At 41.8% G+C, this 19,696-nt stretch overlaps 1 protein-coding gene across 2 annotated transcripts in view; it reads right to left on the minus strand.

Annotated features, from left to right (window-relative positions):
• The window catches only part of SLC9A4 (solute carrier family 9 member A4), a 71,421-nt gene that overhangs the window by 21,726 nt on the left and 29,999 nt on the right, over nucleotides 1-19,696 (minus strand). For both annotated transcript variants that reach the window (XR_015725113.1, XM_045771647.2), the window contains exons 3-8: nucleotides 16,106-16,365; nucleotides 14,689-14,906; nucleotides 12,069-12,271; nucleotides 11,187-11,273; nucleotides 7,767-7,837; nucleotides 3,300-3,461 (exon numbers count right to left, since the gene is read on the minus strand). Coding sequence is in view for 1 of the 2 variants with exons in the window: in XM_045771647.2 (XP_045627603.1) it covers nucleotides 3,300-3,461; nucleotides 7,767-7,837; nucleotides 11,187-11,273; nucleotides 12,069-12,271; nucleotides 14,689-14,906; nucleotides 16,106-16,365 (1,001 nt within the window). In the remaining variant the exon portion in view is untranslated. The remainder of the gene's footprint in view (nucleotides 1-3,299; nucleotides 3,462-7,766; nucleotides 7,838-11,186; nucleotides 11,274-12,068; nucleotides 12,272-14,688; nucleotides 14,907-16,105; nucleotides 16,366-19,696) is intronic.

Below are 19,696 nucleotides of genomic sequence, written 5' to 3' on the forward strand. Positions count from 1 at the left end.
GTCAAAAAAATAAAATTATAAGCTGAGAGACGCTTGTCACTGGAACATTCATGCCATATCCGTAAAGGAAATTGCCGTCACCTTAAATAAAAGCCCTGTGGTAATTTCATGAGTATTAACATCAAACTGGGAAAATCTGAATCCAAATGTATTTAAGTAAAAGGTTCACATTTCTCTTAACTTTTTTTTTTAGTCAGATGCTATAATAATGCCAAAAGATGCTTCAGTTCTAAACACGACGATATAAGTATGAGACACAGTAGACGTTCTATTCATGCCATGACATGAATTCCTCAAAGATCGAATATTATGCCCTGATTCATTTGAAAGAACCCATTCTCTTGTGATACCTTTGCGCAGGAAATCCATGAGAAACGTATGCTAAGGTGAATGGAGAACGCTCCCACTGATTAACCAATGGGACCCAACTGCTCTTCTCTGTGTGGGGGCTCCTTGCGTCTTTTTAAAAAAGATGATGACCAATATTTAGGATGAGTGAAGAGTGGCTCAGGAGAGGGCCAATATTCCATTATGGCAGGGAAAATGGCACCAGAATCTTCACTCCAGAATCTTCGGTGTCAGAATGCATAAATGTAAGCCTCTGCTCGTCAGTGTGTGATCAATTAAAAAATGCTTAAACTATAATAAAGTAATTTATGGGTTTTTTTAAAAATAATCGACAGGTTAAAATTATTTGGGAGTTTTTAAGGATGACGCTTTGAATTGTATAGTGGGAGCTTGTTATGCCTCTAACTTTATGCGCACTTTAATATCTCTTTAATATTAACCAAATATTTAAGGGTTTGACAACTTTCAATGGTTTGAGCCTTTATCATCTGGTATTTCTAAAAGCTTACTACTCATTGGTAAAACGAGGTGCCTCTTAATTAAAATAATAATCCAAGTACATACTCTATGTATTCCCTAGGGTTGTGTCGACGGTCAAATAACATAATGAATGCAAAAATTAGGGCATTCCATAGAATCAAGGCCATCTGCACTGTGCTATCGACAACTTCTGGTGGTAATGTTCTCCTGAAGTTCACAGAGTTTAGAAAGCTAGCCCTCTTGTAGAACAATTGCTTAAACTTCTAAAGAAAAAAAGATAAGTGCATTTTGTTGTTACCATCTCATAGAGAATAATAAAAAGCGAGCTGAGTACACACTTCTTTTTCCTGTTATTGTATGAAGGTTTGTTTTGCAGAAATTAGAATTTGAAGAAATGCTTTGATCTTGGGAGAGGAATTCCTTTTTGCTTGATGTCTTACAGATTTCTGATGAGATCAAATAAATGCAATTTAAATACCGTTAAACTTGTATTAAGTATCAGGTAAAAGAATCTCCTCTCCTAGGCCAGTTAACTAACTGGTTTGGGCTGTTAGAGGAGAAAAAGAATTTCTAACCTCTAAGGCTCTCTTACTAACCTTGAATCGCTGTCTAAAAACTAATGAACTCAACAGAAACACTCCCTCCAAATAAAGCTGGCTTGAATACTGCCTTGAGATTAAAGACTGGGGCTGCTGCTTAGGACCAATGCAACGTAATATGGAGATTGCAAGTATGTTTTAGCACGTGACAAACTGATTCTCATCTCAGATAAGCGCCCCTGCATTCTTAGACCAAGAGCTCACAGAATTAGTAAGCAAATGGATTGAGGAAGTTCCTAATGGTCTAAAGTGCCTGAACCCATCCAGCCCTCCTGCAGGGCATTAACTCCCCTGCACCCTTCAGTGAGCAGGTCAATGCCTGGGGACCAGAGGGGCACCTCTTATACTCTCCTAGCTCCCTAGACTTTACGATTGTCTGTTTCTGAGAACTTTTTTTATTAATACCACGACCCTGCTAGGCTTTGAGCTCCAGGAAGCCACTGACCGTGTCTGCTCAAGAGTCCCTGGTACGTAATAGGTGCCCAAGGAAGAGGGTTGGGCTTCAGATGATGCCAAAAAAACCTCAGTCAAGTTAATTAGGATGCAAATGCAATATTTCAGAAAACAAAGGTCAATGCAAAAAAGAAAACAATCCACGATGAATAAAATATCAACATTTCAAATAAAGACAGGATGGATACTATTGATTTCTTCTGCCGTAGGCTCTACTATGGCTCTGCGTGGCACTGCCAATAAATATTTGGTAGCACGTTGCCGTATCAGAAGTTTCCTTACAGCAAAGCCATGCAACGGGCGGCACCAAAACAAACAAGCAAACCACAGAAACAGTCCCACCGAGAAATATGGCCGAAAGCGCTCTGTTTCCACTGAGATGCCCTCAGGGACCCGACCTGTGATTTTTCTCAGGCCTCCGGAAGAAAGGCAAGGGTGTTTCTCATTCATTAGCAAGTAAGGGATGTGAGATAACACTCGGCATTCACGCCAATTTTATTGCGATCTGTTCTTAGCTCTTATCCCAACCTGCTTTTTGAAGGTGTAGACACAGCGGAAGCTCCCGATCAAGTGCTCACCTACAGAAGGTGACTGGAGGGGGTGTTCCTTCTTCCACATATGTTGTGAGTAATTTTCTCAATTCATAAACTGCTCCTTTTTTTTTTTTTGGTTTTTTATTTGTCAGAGAGAGAGAGAGAATGCGCCCAAGCAGGGGGGAGGGTCAGAGGCAAAGGGAGAAGCAGCCTTCCCGCCGAGTAAGGAGCCCAATTTGGGACTCGATTCCAGGACCCTGGGATCATGACCTGAGCCGACGGCAGACACTTCACCAATCGAGCCACCCCTAGGGGTCCCTCATAAGCTGCTTCATGAAAGAAACCTGGACATCCTTGAGTGGCGGGGCAGCTATATTTAACTAGCCCACCAACCACCACACCTCCTGTTACCACCACTCAACCTCTAACCCTAGCTAGCGCCACAAGATGCTGACCGGGTCTCTCCTCCTCATACAAGAGAGGAAGGGAAAGGACTTATGGGAGAAATGCATATTGTTATCAGTGAACGATTAGTGAAATCAAATGAACAGGGGTTAAAGGGTAGAAATTAATCAAAAAGAGAAAGAAAAAGTCTTGTAAACTATGCCATCATTCTGTAAGTTCACTTGCCCCTCCTTCCCAAGGAAAGGTGTCATACAACCATAGCACCCAACTTTCGCAAGAAAGTCATGTTCAGAAACTAGGTGAGAGGGGCTGAGCGTGGGCCAAAGTACAAACGGCCAAGACTTAGGTCACCCTTTTCTCATGATTCCTCTTCAAATTTCTGCCTCTTCACTCCTAGTATTACCTCTAAATGGAACGATGAGTTAGTGCCCCTAGGAATTCTGACAGGGAAAGTCCAGATCAAAGCGCATATGGGACTTACTGTTGGGGCACAGAAAAGGCTGTGGAACTGAGGATTCCGGTTTCTACCATCTCGATAGCTTGTTTCATTTCCAGCTTCTTGTACAAGGAGACGATGCTGGATTTGGGCTGGTTCTTTCGTATTAGGATTTTCCGTAAATACCTGTGATCAAACTTCTTAAACCTAAAAACGAAAACCAATGGCTTAGAAATCCTTAATCTCTGTGTTCTGGAAGTCTGTATTTTTCTTAAAGTAAACTGCTACATCACCTTGTTCTGGACACCAGGATGGTGCTGAAAATTCAGTCTTCGAACACATTTTTAAAAAATCATAGAAATATATATATATATATATATATATATATATATATATATATATTTTTTTTTTTTTTTTTAATAAAGAAAGAATAGCCTACTGGCCTGAATACATTGAAAATCAACCAGACAAAAGGGAGGGACAAGCTGCAATCAGGGCAGAAAGTATGCATAAGTGGGGAGCGGGGGAGGCCCAGCCCAGCTCAGCTCCAATTGTAAGAGAAGAAATGAGGGGTTGAGGCTTTTGAACAATGTTCCATTCTAATAGCTCCGAACAGCGGCAGCTGCACTTAGAGTAATACTGGCCTATTCAACCAGAACCCAATAAATTTAAATGGCCCAGTAGTTACAGTAGTTTTGCCCATTATGCTGCAGATCATTTTGACTCCTGACAATGAAGGAGGGGGTGGGGGGGGGGCGGGGGAGAAGCCATAGATCCTGACAGTCTGAATGATGGAGGAGCTGAACAGGCCAGGCGCTGATGGCTGCTGACTATTGTAGCAAACCTCTGGCTCACCCATTAGGCCGAGCTGCACGTATGCATATGGTGCCTTCAGAGTCGGCCATTTGTTTGGAGTAGGCATTTTCGACACTTCCAATCATTTTACATTCAAAGAATAATTTGTGTGCCTGCTTTATTTTCTGGAGGGGAACAGAACCCCCTGGGCTGCTGCCTTATTATCTGGTGATTGGTCTCCTGGTCTGTGAGACAGAAGGACGTGTGGTTAGTCAAGTCTCCTCCGGGCTGAGCCGCCTGTGATTCCTCAGGATCCATGTTTGGCTCATGCCAGGGCCACTCTCGCTCCAAATGGGTCCACCGCTCAGCCTTCTTGTTTTCTGCCTTTCTGCATGAGAGGCTGTTGTTCCTGTTTATTCCTCAATCCACTGCATGGCTCTCCACCCATCAGGACTTCTCTGACACTCTTCACACCGAGCTCACCTTGACCTTTACTGTTCCCCGCCGGTGGGTGCTGCGGCCCCTGCCCTACGGGTCACTTCCTCTGTGCTCTCCACCTCCTAATCCATACCTGAGCCCCTTCCAGCCTTCCTAAAGGCTTCTTCCATATCTCTTCCTCTTCCTTACCTGCCCCAGAGGAAAGGAAGCTTCTCAGAGTCCTGTCCTCACTTCCCCTCTCCACACCCCAGTATTATTTAACTGAACATTCTTCTAGAGTCTATACATTTCACAATGGCATTGTTATCTCCCTAGACTTGCTATCTGGAGATCTGAGAGTCACTCTTATTGTCTCTTTCCTCACCCTCCTCTCCCTATGCCCCTGCACAGTCCCCATGTCCGCCTCAGAAATATGGCAATGCCCCTTCTGCTAGTTCCTCATCCTGATGATTCTGAAAGCTCTGTGGTTCATTGAAAAAGGAAGAGGCTCTAAAGCCAGACCCGAATTCAATCCAGGTTCTGCTATAGAGTAGGTTAGTTGATCTCCTGCAGATCTAGTTCCACCCATGTTGTTGCAAATGGTAAGATTTCATCCTTTTTGAAGGCTGAGTAGTATTCCATTGTGTATCTATACCACATCTTCTTTACCCATTCATCTTTACCCAGATGGACATCTGGGCTCTTTCCATAGTTTGGCTATCGTGGACATTGCTGCTATAAACATTGGGGTGCAGGTGCCCCTCTGTATCACAATGTTTGTATCCTTGGGTAAATACCTAGTAGTGCAATTGCTGGGTCATAGGGTAGCTCTATTTTCAACTTTTTAAAGTTGAAACGTACTGTTTTCCAGAGTGGTTGTACCAGCGTGCATTCCCACCAACAGTGTAAGAGGGTTCCCCATTCTCTGCAACCTCACCAACATGTTGTTTCCTGACTTACTAATTTTAGCCATTCTGACTGGTGTGAGGTGGTATCTCCCTGTGGTTTTGATTTGTAGTTCCCTGAAACATCAACATGTTGTCAAGCCCTATTTTTTCATGTGTCTGTTGGCCATTTCTATGTCTTCTTTGGGAAAATGTCTGTTCATGTCTTCTGCCCATTTCTTGACTGGGTTATTTGTTTCCTGGGTGTTGAGTTTGATAAGTTCTTTATAGATCTTAGATACTAGCCCTTTATCTGTTAAGACATTTGCAAATATCGAATCTTATAGCATTAATGGTTGTATAGAGTTCCTTAGCACTGTGCCATAGAAGCGTACCTCTGTCTTTCCAACCTCTTGTCTCACCATGTCCCTCTCTCTGACTGTGTCCAAACCATGCTGTGCTCTTTCTTGTCTTTGCATTTTGAAATATCCTGCTGTTACTGCTGCTTCTCGGCATGTTTTCCATTCTTCTTTGCCTGGAGAACTCCTCTCATTTATTTTCAAAATGTACTCCCATTTCTGTACTATTGTAGTTCCATGCATTTACCTCTGTTACAGCATTTCTTATATGGATCATCATTATTCATTCAGGTTCTTTCTCTCTTCTTTCCTCCAGGACCTTGTCTACTGTATTGCGAGGACCTGGAATGCATTGAATGTGTCTTACTGCTCTTGATATCTGCCTCAGTGTCTAGGAAGTTTGGCTAAATGGAATAATACTAAATGATTTTTCACTGGGAGAACTATAGGATTTAGACTTAAAAAATTCATGACCTAAGTTCTAGATTGGTGGATGTTTACATAATTTAAGTTCTATTTTAACACTATGAAGACTGTCCTTCTTTTTACTTCATGGAAAAAGAGCCCACTCAAAATGCAAATTGGTGCAGCCACTGTGGAAAACAGTACAGATGTTCCGTAAAAAGTTAAAAGACTACCTTACAATGCAGGAATTGTACTACTGGGTATTTACCCCCAAAACACAAAAACGCTAATTTAAAGGGATATGTGCAGGCCTATGTTTAAAGCAGCATTATTTACAATAGCCAAACTATGGAAGCAGCCCAAGTGTCCATCAACTGATGAATGGATAAAGAAGATGTGGTGTATAAAATGGAATATTACTCAGCCATCAAAAAGAAGGAAATATTGCCATTTGCAAAAACATGGAGCTACAGAGTGTAATACTAAGTGAAATAAGTCAGTCAGAGAAAGACAAATACCATATGATTTCACTCACATGTAGAATTTAAGAAACGAAACAAAGGAAAAAAGGAAAAAAAGAGAAAGAGAGAGAGACAAACTAAGAAACAGACTCTTAACTATGGAGAACAAACTAGTGGTTACCAGAGGGGAAGTGGGTGGGAGGATGGGTGAAACAGGTGATGGGGATCAAGGCCAGCAGTTGTTGTGATGAGCACCAGGTGTTGTACGGCCGTGTTGAATCACTCACTATATTGTACACTAAAACTAATATAACCACTACATGTTAACTAACTGGAATTAAAATTTAAAAAATAGATTACCCACAGACTCACAGAATAAACAAAAAATAAAATTTAAAAAGCCCACCCAAAAGCTCTCAGTTTCTCATTTAGGTGCCACTACCCCTCTTGACCGCTAGACTTTTTTAAGATCTAGTTTCTCTTGGCATCACTGACATCAACATGTTGTCAAGCCCTAGAGAGAAAACTTCTACCATTTGGTTAACTCAACTACTGCTAACTCCTACATTTGCTAAAGAGCTGTGTTTAACTTCCAAATTCTCCTCTTCCTTATCTGGTATGAAACCCTCCAAAGGGCCACATAGAAATATGCTGTAGACTAAAATCCAGGGAGAGAGTGTATTCTGAGATGTGAGAGATGGTGGACGAGAGAGACTTCGGCATTTTTATAGAATCATTATGTAGAAAGGACCCCTGAAGGTCTTGCACTGCAACCTCCCTCCCCAGTGGAAGACTGTCTTCCCCAGGATCCCCGATGATTCACCAAACTCCCTTTGTAGCCTTACAAAGCCAGTCATTCCTAGTTGAGCTTCTCTTTTCATTGGGAAACTTGTCCTTGTTTTAAACTTAGATCTGACTTCTCTCATTTCAATCTGAGAGTTGCACAAGTTCTCTCTGACACGAGCTAGCCCAAGTCTACAGCCCCTCCACCTGACAGCTCTCCATTCGCAGGCTGGGCATTCCCGTGGCTTCCACCTGCCTCTTCTATGCCATGACTCCCAGGCCCTTCATATTCCTGGTTCCCTTCGTCTGGATTCTTTCTAGTCTTACGCTCAGTTTTCAATGTAACATTTTGAGGTTCCTCATGCCACAAATATCTTTCCTAGGCAGTGAAACCCTCTGCCTCCTTACTTGTCTCTCACTTGGTAGTGGCTCCATTGCCCACACACATCTTCAATTCCAGCTTTCAAGTGATCCATCAGCTGCCAAACCAAATACAGGAAAATGATTTCTGGTGAAACGTTAACTCTAAAAGACACACAAGGAAAGCTAATACACTTTGGAAAACAAAGGAGGTTTGAATTTCCTGGAACATGTCCTCTTTTCTATCACTCTGTACATGTAACTGAAACTTATAATGCCTTCCATAGTAATTCAACTGAGTTTCATGATTCAGACTCTGTTGATAAGCTCCTTAATAATGCACATAGCTTTCAATGAAAACAGGGTACCTCCCATTTATTTTGAATAATATTTTTCTAGAATGATTTAGAAAATGTCTCATTACTGAAATCACATGAAGGTAATAGCTAATTGTTACTTTTAATTTCAGCGCAAAAGAAAAACATTGCCAGTATCCAATTTGTAGAGTTTCTGAAAATATAATTCCACAGATATCCTATGGTAATAATAATAACTAATAACAAAATTTGCCTATTTGCCTCGTTCTTTATCTGACTATTTTGTCTCGGTATTACATGTCACCATCCAAGCCAATTATACTAAATTTGCTTCACCCAAATTATTCATAGGAATTTCAGAAAAAAGCATAATTTCTTCAAAATTTAGGAATTAGTCATCATAATTTAAACTTGTAATCATTGAAGTTTATGCTGACTTCTAAAATATTTCTGCAAAATAGATTAAAATACTAAATTAATTCTGAAATATTTAATTGATGTACTTTCTACCAATAATTATAATTTTATTTGAGAAAAAAATAAATAATAGAGGAGTGATGTATCTAAGTTCAATTGTCTTAGGTATGTTATTTAATTTCTAAAAATAGTGAACAGAGAGTAAAAATATAGAAACAAAAATCTTCAATCAGGTTAAAGCATTTCTTATTTTTTTAAGATTTTATTTATGTATATGAGAGAGAGCAAGAGAGAGAATGAGCAGGGGGGAGGGGCAAAGAGGGAAGGAGAAGCAGACTCCCTGCTGAGCAGGGAGCCTGACGTGGGGCTCTATCCCAGGATCCCGGCATTGTAACCTGAGCCAAAGGCAGATGCTTAACCAACTGAGCCACCCAGGGTCCCCAAAGCATTTCTTATTTTAAAACACTTGCTCCTTATCCCTATCTGTTGAAAATTTTCAAATGGCCTTGAAAATTTTCAGTTTGGATTTAGAGCACTTTGGCCATAAAATTCAGGGCTGATTTCCAAAGGCTTCATTCATTTCTGCAGCATTAGAATCATGAACTTACAGGGATAAAAGAAACCTAAAAATTATCTGGGACAATCACCCCCTCAGAGCCTGAATCTCCTGTACAGCCCCTATGCCAAGTGTTCCCAGTCACTGTCCACATCCATTTCACCTTTGGGTGTGGCACAGGAGAAGCAATTGCCAGAATGCTCTTCATGAACAGAGCTAGAGCCCCTTTCCCTCTGTCTTCCATGTATCCCCTCTCGTTTTTATTCCCTGGAGCCATACAAAATGGCATCCCTCTAATACTGTATTGAACTTAAACAGGTAGAAACCATACTTAAGTTCATTTTCATCTTTGTTAGAATTGAAGGTTTTCACTGAAAACTGCTACTAGACTGTATCTGCAGAAGGACTAGAAGTCTTTACCCTCTTCCTTATGAAAAGTTCAGAAAGAGCAGAGGGTCCCACGTTCCACTGGAACAATGATTTCAGAAGCAAGTAGGGCAATTATGAGCATTAGTTACTGTGATCATTTTTTGAGGTGTCAACTAGGCAAGGCTAGTCCCCAGGTATGATTAACACTAATCTAGACGTTGCTGTGAAGGTATTTAGTAGATACGATTAAAGTCCATAATCAGTTGTCTTGAAGTGAGGGAGATTATCTCAGATAATCTGGGTGGGCCTAATTTGATCAGTTCAAAGGCCTGAAGAGTAGAACTGAAGCTTTCCTGAGGAAGAAGAAAATTCCAGTTGTGCACAGCAGCTGTGGCTCATGCCTGAGAATTCTGGTCTAACCTTCTTGAAGGGCTGTCATACCAATTCTGGGCTTGCCTAGTCAGCCCCCACGGTAGGTAAACCAATTCCTTACAGAAAAGCTCTTAATAAGTATCTCCTACTGGTTCTGCCTCCCTGTTGAACCCTGACAGAAACACTGCCAGCTTGGACCAAAAGGCAAGGAGAAAAGATAAAATGAAAGTGGGGAGGGGGAGTTGGACCCCAAAGTTCTATAGGCAAGAAACAGGGGGAGCAAAGGAATGAGCTGAAAACACAGGCCATCTTTCATGAAAAAGGAAGGATGACTCAGAGGGTGGAGTTGGGAAGCCAGAGGGTGGAACCCAGATTGGAGCTCCAATCTGTGGGAGAGAGGCTGTTCCCAGGCCTTGAAACCAAGTAGTTTTCCCAGGTGGACTTGGAAACGGCTCCTTTTTTCCTTCCATTTCCCCCTTTTTGAAAGGGAATATCTATAGCCGTTACCCTATGACTGCCCAACCAGTGTATTTTGGGACCAGATAATTTGTTTCTTGAGTTGTACAGGTTCAGTATTGGAGAGGAGCTGTGCCTCAGGATGGATAATACCCAGAGGCTCAACCATTCCTGATTCAGATGATTGAGATGATGAGACTTGGGACTGCTGAGCTGATAAAATTTAGGTCAGATTTTGGTCTTTGAGTTGACACTACAACAGAATGAGACTTTGGGGTGGTCAGGATAGAGTTAACGTATTTTGCATGTGAAATAGCTGTGAATCTTGTAGGGGCAGAGAGCAGACTGATAGGCAGAAGAATGGCTCCTGAGGATGTCCACATTCTAATCCCCAGAACCTATGAGTATGTTAGTTTATATGCAAAGGAAAATTAAGATAGTAGTTGGACTTAGGGTTGCCAACCTTAAGATAGAATATCCTAAATTAGCCACATGGGCCTAATATAACCATAAAGGTCTTTAATGTGGAAGAGGAAGGCAGAGAAGTCAGTTATCAGAGTGATGCAGCATGAGAAAGACCAGCCATTGATGGCTTTGAAGATGGGAGGGGTCCATGAGCCAAGGAATGCTAGAAACTTCTAGAAGCTGCAAGAGGCAAGAAAACAGATTCTTCCTTAGAAACTCCAGAAAGAAATGCAGCCCAGCAACAACTTGATTTTAGCCCAGTGAGACCCATTTTGAACATCTGACCACCAGAACTGTAAGATAATAACTTGGTTTTTTTAAGCCACTAAATTTGTGGCAATTTCCTACAACAGCAATCAGAGACTAGTACAGTCACTCTTGATCTAGCCGGCAAGGAAAGAGGCTATGTTTAGTGATGTATCCACAACATCTCATCAAAGCTCTAGATTACTCCTATTGAGTGACAAATGGAGACCATCTTATTAATGTATTAATTATGACAAGGAGATAACTTACACGAATATGAAGCTCTTCATTGATGGATTCTTTTTTATTGGTCTTTTTAACATCCAGGTACCTGACCAGTGGGCCAATTGTGATTCCCTAGACCACAAATGATAAAATAAAGAGTTCTGTTGTAGTAAAGATTGTCATTATAGAGAGCAAATCTATTAGCAAAACTATTAGAGCTTCCAATTTTCATATCTTTGTTTTGTTGGATAAATGCTCGTGTTTACTTTAGTTCTTATTTATTTTTTTATTTTTTATTTTTCCCAAAGATTTTATTTATTTATTCGACAGAGATAGAGACAGCCAGCGAGAGAGGGAACACAAGCAGGGGGAGTGGAAGAGGAAGAAGCAGGCTCATAGCAGAGGAGCCTGATGTGGGGCTCGATCCCAGAACGCCGGGATCACGCCCTGAGCCGAAGGCAGACGCTCAACCGCTGTGCCACCCAGGCGCCCCTACTTTAGTTCTTATTTAAGTCTTTTAAATTCTGCAATGAAAATAGGCATTATTTTAAAGCAGGAATTTAGTGTCATGCCTTAAAATAACCTCTCATTAGTTTGCTGAGAAAAAACTCCAGCTAAAATAAAAATTCGTGCTATCCAGTACTAATTGGAATCTTGTTTTCAGTAAAACACAGTAGAGTAACTATCATTCACCTCCTACCCAGGAATATTTTGATTAGTATGTTTTATAGATTAAAAGGCAACATCTTTTAGAGGTTAAAGGATGAACACAAACATGATCTAGAAGTATTTGGGAATTTAGTTTGAGTATTGAGCATATTATGAAAACTTAGGTAAAGCATCCTTTTTGGTACTATACTAATTTAATACATCATCCCAATTGAATACATCATCTACTTATTTCAGATATGAAAGAAATCTACTAACCTGAATAAATACAGTAAAATATATAACTACTAGAGTAGCAGTGACAAACATTTTCTTCCTAGGAAAAAGAGACAGAGGAAGCAAAAATGCAAGTGAAAAACTTCCAGCTCCTCGGACACCACTGTAGAAAATTATGCACTGGTCCTTGATGGAGAAGGGGAAAGTCCGAAACTGGTTACTGACATAGAAGAGAGCAAATACGCCTAGAAAGGGGGAAATATGTATTAGAGCAGAGGGTCATGAATGAGTAGATATACAGTGCTAGTGAACCCGAGTCATGTGCATGTGACCGCAAAACTATGCAACCTAATTTCATCACACCCATGATTGTGCATCCCAAACAGAATATCTTACAAAACTTCATTTCTTGAGTAGTTGTGGACAGTAGTGTTTCGGGTTGTTAGCTTCCTAGCTCATGTGTGTGTGTGTGTGTGTGTGAGCCTGTGTGTTTAAAGCAATAAAATCTTGATACTTTTTGGTATAAGACATGGCATATATATTCTAATCTGTACTCATAATTTTTGCTTTGCCTTTCAACTAGGTAAAGCAAGGGTATTACTTGGGGGATAGAAACATTTTTGTCATCTCATGTTCTCAGTGAGTAACCAAAGGAGGTGTATAATTTTAAACATAAGAGGACTCTCTTAGTGATTGTGGTCTCTGCTGGGTAAGCAAAACTTTTGTGGTTGGTATGGTTCTTCTTGAGGTTCAATGCAAACAAGAAAGTTGGCAAGGGTTCAAGGGGGGGTTTCTTACTGTCAGTAAGTGGAAGGTGGAGGGTGGCAGAGCTTGTTTAAAACACAGAGGTATTTTCTACCACACTGATTTTCCATCCCTGAGTGGCCCGCAGGACCTAGCTTACCACCAATGCACTACTTCCTGGTGGGAACGGTGCTTCACTAAAGCTCTGACTAAAGGGGAGGGTTTACTGCAGGTTAAAGCTCTCAGTATCCACGTGTGACTTCTAATCACACAGACTTCACGGCAACCAATCTTTGATGACGGGCACATGGATAGTGCGAGAGACGGTAAAATCTAAAATTTTTCATTTTGTTTTGTTTGTCCTGGCTCCTCCACATACTAGTCACGTGACGTTGGCTAAGGTTCTGATCTTTGCATGTACTCAGTCTCTCTGGAGGACGTAATGGTAGTATTTACCTCAGAAGGTAGATGGAAGGTTTACATAAATTCAGTATCTATATATAACAGAAAGCAGGGACTTTACATTGTAAGTCTTCATGAGCGTGAACTACTATTAGCCACAACGAGTCAGGCTGGGGATGAACTGGATTCTGACAGCTGGTTCTGTCCCTCTGTCTGTGACATGGTCAAGTCAGCCATTCTCTCGGTGACTCCTCCCTCAGCTAGAATAGGAAGGATTTGGGTTGGATTGTCACCAAGGGCCGACAATGTTCAGGTATCCACAATATTAATCCTCTCTTAGATGGTTTATACTCCTGTTGACTGGGCTGCAGTTCAGTAGTGTTACTTCTCTCGACATTAGAGAATATTAGAACTGAAGGAAACCTAGGAAAGTTGTTCATGCCTCCCATTTTGTGGTTGAGGAAGAAGATTTTGAGTATAGCTAGTTAATAGGAGTGCTAAGATTTGATTCGAAATTAAACATTTGTATAATTAAATAACACAGTTTTCTTAATTCTTTTCTCCCCAAGAAACCTAACAGGCACATATATTCAGAGTTAGTTTTATGAATATTTTAATATCTCTGCATTCTTGTTATTCTTTCCTTGATTCTAAAACCCATCCTAAATTAATTTAGAATTGATATGTTCAAGGTAAGTCCTTGGTCATTTCCTCTAATTTCTATCTAATTGTAATTGGCTTGAAAATATTGACCAAAGTCAATTAAGCAAATGCTTCAAATCCTGGTCAAAGTCATTTTAAAGTAAAACAGCTTCTAATCAGTACTTAATGTTCTCGCTAGCCCCAGAAACATAAATGTACAAGATAAATAAGCAGCCATTAGTCAAGAAATCTCATTTTTAAAAATGAGGCATATTTTACAGGGGTGAAGTCAGTTACAATATAGAATGGCCTTTACTAATTAATAATAAGCACTTTTAAAAATAAAGATTTACTTTCTGGTCCTTGGTTGTCTATATATCAAACTCAACTCTCAACTAAAACCACCTGTATGTTTCAGGGGAATGTTCTCTAACAGTACCTGCCTTACATAGAATATACTTAGTGAGATCTCACTTTTCCTGTAATAAAAGTGTAAATGCTCACAGTGTGTAATCTATATCTGATTTAAGGTGCAAGAGGGTAAAAATTGACAAAGAAGTGAAGAGCAAGGGATAAATTTATTGTGTTATATTTAAATGTGTAGATGTGAAAGTTCTCTCTCCAAATAAAAAAGAAAAACAACCTCCTTGCCCCAGCCTTGCTTCAGTGCACAACCTTATCAGCCTCTAACTGCTCTGGGCTGAGTGAGGGAGCACACAGACAACATTCCTAGTCACTACAAGGTGCCTATACTCCCCCAACCAGTAAAACCAGTTAGCGTCACCTCACTACTTAGGCTATGACTGCAGAAAGGGATAAGAAAAATCTTTTAAAGCAGCAGGCAGGAGCCTCTTTGGGTCCTGCTATCTCTTACTAATGGCTCTCCAGATCTGGCAGAAGACCAGGGTGAAACAGATGAAGGCCCAGTTCCACTCGTGGTTCTTCCCAATGGTGGACACGCCCATGAAGATGAAGATCAAGGTCTCGCTGACGCTGCTCAGCATCTTCATGAAATACTTGATGGTCGTGTAGGATGTCTGGGACACATTTTCCTCCACATACTTTTTCATTGTTACTGCACAGGCTGTGATTCTGCAGGAGGAACAGAGTCTCAGGAGAAGCACGAGATTTTGCCCCTCCATGACAAACTCCCTACTGGTGAGGCCACAGATACACACAACCTGTTTTTATCCAGACAGAACATCTTCTCCATTCCTCTTTCCTTTTCCCCACAGGTTTTCCTTCTTTCTGTTCTCCCTTCCCAAAGGGTTTGCTCAAATTAAGTGTGCTAGGGAAGGTGGGCATGGCATGGCTTTCTCAGAAGAAAATGGTATCAACCATGCACAAACGCAAAGCAGAACCGTTTCTGGACAGAATCATCCAGTGAGGCTCTCATTTCCTCCACCTGAGCAATGTTTCTTACAACAATTTAATGAGGAACTTTTTCATTTAAAATGTTTTTGCTCTAGAGCCACTAGCAAGTCTGGGGGTGGGGGGAGGGGCGGCGGGGGGCAGGGGAAGAGAAAAAACTTTGCCTTGTCTCAGTAATTTAGATTACTTTTAAGGGGAGGATAATAATAAGTATCTAGATTTTATACTATTACATTTAATTAAAATGGGTATTTCTATATAATAAAATTAAATATTTCTGCCTGAGTAGCTGGGTATGAGGATAATGCCATAGAGAAAACAACATGACCAGATGTAGCAAGCCAAGTTAAGAAGCCTCATTCCAAGATCTGTAGAAGGATAAACATTTACAAATATTTTCTTTAGGAAAAAGAAATCTGGACTTCTGGTCTTATCCCATCTACCTAGTTTCATTCCACACTGCTAAGTCCCGGAGCCGTGATGTGATTTAAGGGAAATAGCAGAAGGCAGAGCTCAGGAATGACAGTCCTTCATGGCACGCTGCCCTTTACCTTTAAAACAATGAATTTCTCAAGGAAAAAAAAAAAAAGCTATTGAAATGAGACTTTAATCTTGAACTTCTAGCTCTTCTCTGCATCAACTCTTCTGAGCCTTTTAAATTGACCTTACAATTGCTCTGCTCTGCTAAGGCCATTCAGGAGAAGAGCAAATACAAAGGCTGGGGAGAACATTTGTTTGGCAAAGGACCCAAATGGGATTTTACAAAAGTTAAAAAAACCTGAATCCAGCAACACCTTTGTGGATTAGTGTCAGAAGTTCTGCCTTTTGCAGATGCCAGTCCACACCATGTGGTCCTGCATTCTCTTTTATTGCTATGGTCCTTTTATGGTCTCTTTTGTTGGTGCCTGATTTGTACTCACGCCAGGATGCCAGAGAGGTAGAGTGTCTCGGCAGCTAAGTAAGACAGATAGCTGAACATGAAGACGATGAGTGGTTCGATTGCAGAGATATTCTGAGTGAAACGTGTGATAAACGCAGAAATGAACCCAAAAATGACGCCGAAAAATACTCCCCCAACCCCCACAATAATGAATCGGGCACATCCAGCCAAAATGTCGACAGGTTCTATGTCTTCAAATTTATGCATCTTTGTGAAGGCAATTAATATATTGTATAAGACCTAGACAAAAAGAAAATGAAAGAAAAGAAAACATGAATTAGAAATGAGAAAAATTTGACACACAGATTCCTAACTTTGTGTCTAGCTGAATAATACACAAAAGTCAGTTACACCACCATAAATATTAACACAGCTAATACCTAACTTTTAAATGTATTCTAAATAATCTACTTTTATTCGTTTACTCTGGGTTAAGAGCCTAATACAGCTTTCGATCACTGAGCACTCACTCTGTGCCAGTCTCTTCGCAAAGCTCTCTGTGTCAGTTACCAACTTATTTCCTCCCAGCTCCGAGTGTACCTTTCAGCATAGGCCCTGTAATAAACAACGGAATTCCCTCAGCCGAATTTTTCTTTCAAGGGAGCCGCATGTTACAGCTCTCTCAGCAGAAGGTGCTGAACGGACATTGCAGGAGGAGGGAGCTTTATAGCAACTTCCAGTGGGAGCGGAAGATTCAGTCAGGTGATTGGGAGGACTTCCGGTAGGTTCTAGGACGGTGCTGCAGGTCCTGGAAGCAGTTGGTCTGTAACCTTACAGCTTCAGCAGCAGGTAACTTGTGCGTGGACCGCGTGACGTGGAATAAAGAAGCCCTGGCATACCCTCATGCAGCGTGCCTGTCATCAGGGGTCTCCCTGAACAGCCCACCGTGTGTAAACCCTCTCCTCTCCCCTGTCCAGGCAGCCTGCTCCTCGGAAGGCCCTGTGCCCTCTCTTGAGCCCAGGCTCCCACTGCACACCGGGTGCCACCAACTACTGATGCTTTCTCCCCACCTGCCTTCCTGAGGGTGGCCTGTTGTTTGCCCAGCAGCTCCAGACCAGCTTCTCGGCTAAACCACACAGCTTCTCTGCTGCCCAGTGGTCCATCCACAGCTCCAGGGAGATCTGAACCCCTTTCAAGTTTGCCCTTTGGGGGGGGCATCCCTCAGCCTTGGGGTACCAGGAAGAGTTCTCATGTCTTACAGCTAGTCCTTGTTATAGTTCATCATTTTGATATTAAAATTTGTTTAACCTACTGTGTGGTTTCTCTCCTCAATTGGACCCCACCTGCTACAGTTTGCATATATGTCATCTCATTGAATCCTCCAAACCACTCAAGCCCAGGCGACACACACTCCCAATTTTCCTGCTATTTCTCTACTCATTTCAACATGTATAAGAAATTACAGTGGGGACACCTGCATGGCTCAGTCAGTTAAGCCTCAGACTCTTGATTTTGGCTCAAGTCATGATCTCAGGGTCCTGGGTTGAGCCTCACTCAGCATGGGAGTTTGCTTGTCCCTCTCCCTCTGCTCCTTCCCCCACTGGTGCTCTCTCCCCTCCACAAATAAATAAAGAAAATCTTAAAAAAAAAAATTACAGTGATCTAGGGATCACTACTTCATGTGCTCGGCAGCCCAGAATTTAGACTGAACTTCTCGAAAGTGGCAGCTGCCACACAGTTAATGAGACACACAAAACAGGTAAAGTACGATCTCTGCAGAAATTGAAGACCTTTGAGGATATCAGGCCCCGAAGAGTCCTGATAAACCACAGCATATACCTGTTGGCCTTTGTTTGGCTATACTGGGAAAAATGGGGGAGAAAAATCAGAGCAGGAGCAGAAGCTAAAACTCAAGGAAATAAGTTCAATGATTACCTGCTGCGTGTGGAACCCCAGGAGTGGATGGACCCTCCGGAAGGGTTAGGTCTCTATCCCATTCATTTCCCCGGCTCACACTCTGCTCTTGCCTTACTTCTGGAATGATCTCCCACTCTGCGACCTGCAAGACTTGCCCAGGCCTGAGCCTCTTGTGTGGTTCTGACTTCTCCATCCCAATTTGTCTTTCCCTACAGAGACAGTGTCACCTGTGTTCTTCAGGGTGCCCTGACATAGAAGTTCAGACGTATCATTGTAAGAAAGAAGTTCTCTACACGTGGCCAGGTTAGGTGCACCCTGCTTGGTGTGGGAGGGACATGGAAGGGGGGCCAGCACCCAGAGTACAGTATTTAAGTGTTGGTTGCAGTATAAGCAAGTTGTGTGCTGTTCTGTGGATTGCCCATAGTTATAACAGTAACCAGCTAAATATGGAAAACTTGAAAGAATGGAATATTTAAAATCTTGGGAAAAAAGAACACCAACTCATTCTTCAGAGATGTAGTACAAAGGTGCATTTTATAGACTCCCAGGGAAGGACATGATATGGGCCTAAGGACCCATCCTGCCCCAGGTGTCACTGGCTTCCACCCCAGCCCCTACCTCTCATCTCCAGAACTAGACTTAAATATAAAAGTAGGAGAAATTACATGTTAACTGCTGGGCTCAAGAAGAATTCTGTCTATACGCCACAAACTTTTAAAAAATTCTGCTGAAAATGTTTTCAGATATACCAACTGAAATTTAAAACCTGTTGCAAATCCCATATCACCTAATTTTTTTTCTTTCTCCTTCCAGCTTTATTGAGATATAATTGACATATACCCTTGTGTAAAGCTGGATAAGATTTTTTTTTTTTAGCTAAAAAAAAAGATTTTTTTTTTGAAAAATGTACTTTCTTTTCTTTTTTTTCAGATTTTATTTATTTATTTGTCAGAGAATGAGAGTGTGAGAGAAAGAGCACAAGCAGGGGGAGCGGCAGGCAGAGGAAGAAGCAGGCTCCCTGCTGAGCAAGGAGCCGATGTGGGACTGGATCCCAGGACCCTGGGATCACGACCTGAGCCAAAGGCAGATGCTTAACCAACTGAGCCACCCGGAGTCCCTGGATGAGATTTTTGATCTCCACAAAGAAATGGATAGCAAAGTGTGTTAACAGTTTGCCTGGTGACTCTAGGGCATCCATGAACAGAGATACTCATTGCCATAGACCAGCTGCTTGTTCTGTTTCTGCTACTGGAGAAAACCTCACTCAAACAAATGTGAGGCACTCCTTAGGAAAAAAATGCAAATGAGATGAAGTGGGGCTTTGTTTTAAATGTACCTCGATGGTTTATGATTGTGAATGTAACAAGAAGCCAGCCTAGGCTTCTTCATTGACCACCTCTGTCAGAAAACAACATACTTTTATCATAAAGGTGATGTCAAGGGGGGGGGTCAGAAGAGGCCCTGCACCGAGCAGATCTGGAGGGGCCAGGACTGGGAAAAGGGCTGGGGAAGGAATGACAGATTGGAGTTCACGGCCAAGGGGACGGTGCGTACACAAAGCAGCCAGTAGCTCTGTTCAGGGGCACCTGGCTCTGTCAGTTAAGCATCCAACTCTTGATGTGGCTCAGGTCATGATCTCAGGGTCTAAAGATCCAGCCCCAAGTCAGGCTCTTAGTCCCGCTCGGCGCTGGATGTGGAGCCTGCTTAAGATTCT

Source organism: Ursus americanus, chromosome 7 (genome assembly GCF_024610735.1).
Source record: "Ursus americanus isolate L20-20 chromosome 7, mUrsAme1.1.p, whole genome shotgun sequence".
NCBI classification, from domain to species: domain Eukaryota; kingdom Metazoa; phylum Chordata; class Mammalia; order Carnivora; family Ursidae; genus Ursus; species Ursus americanus.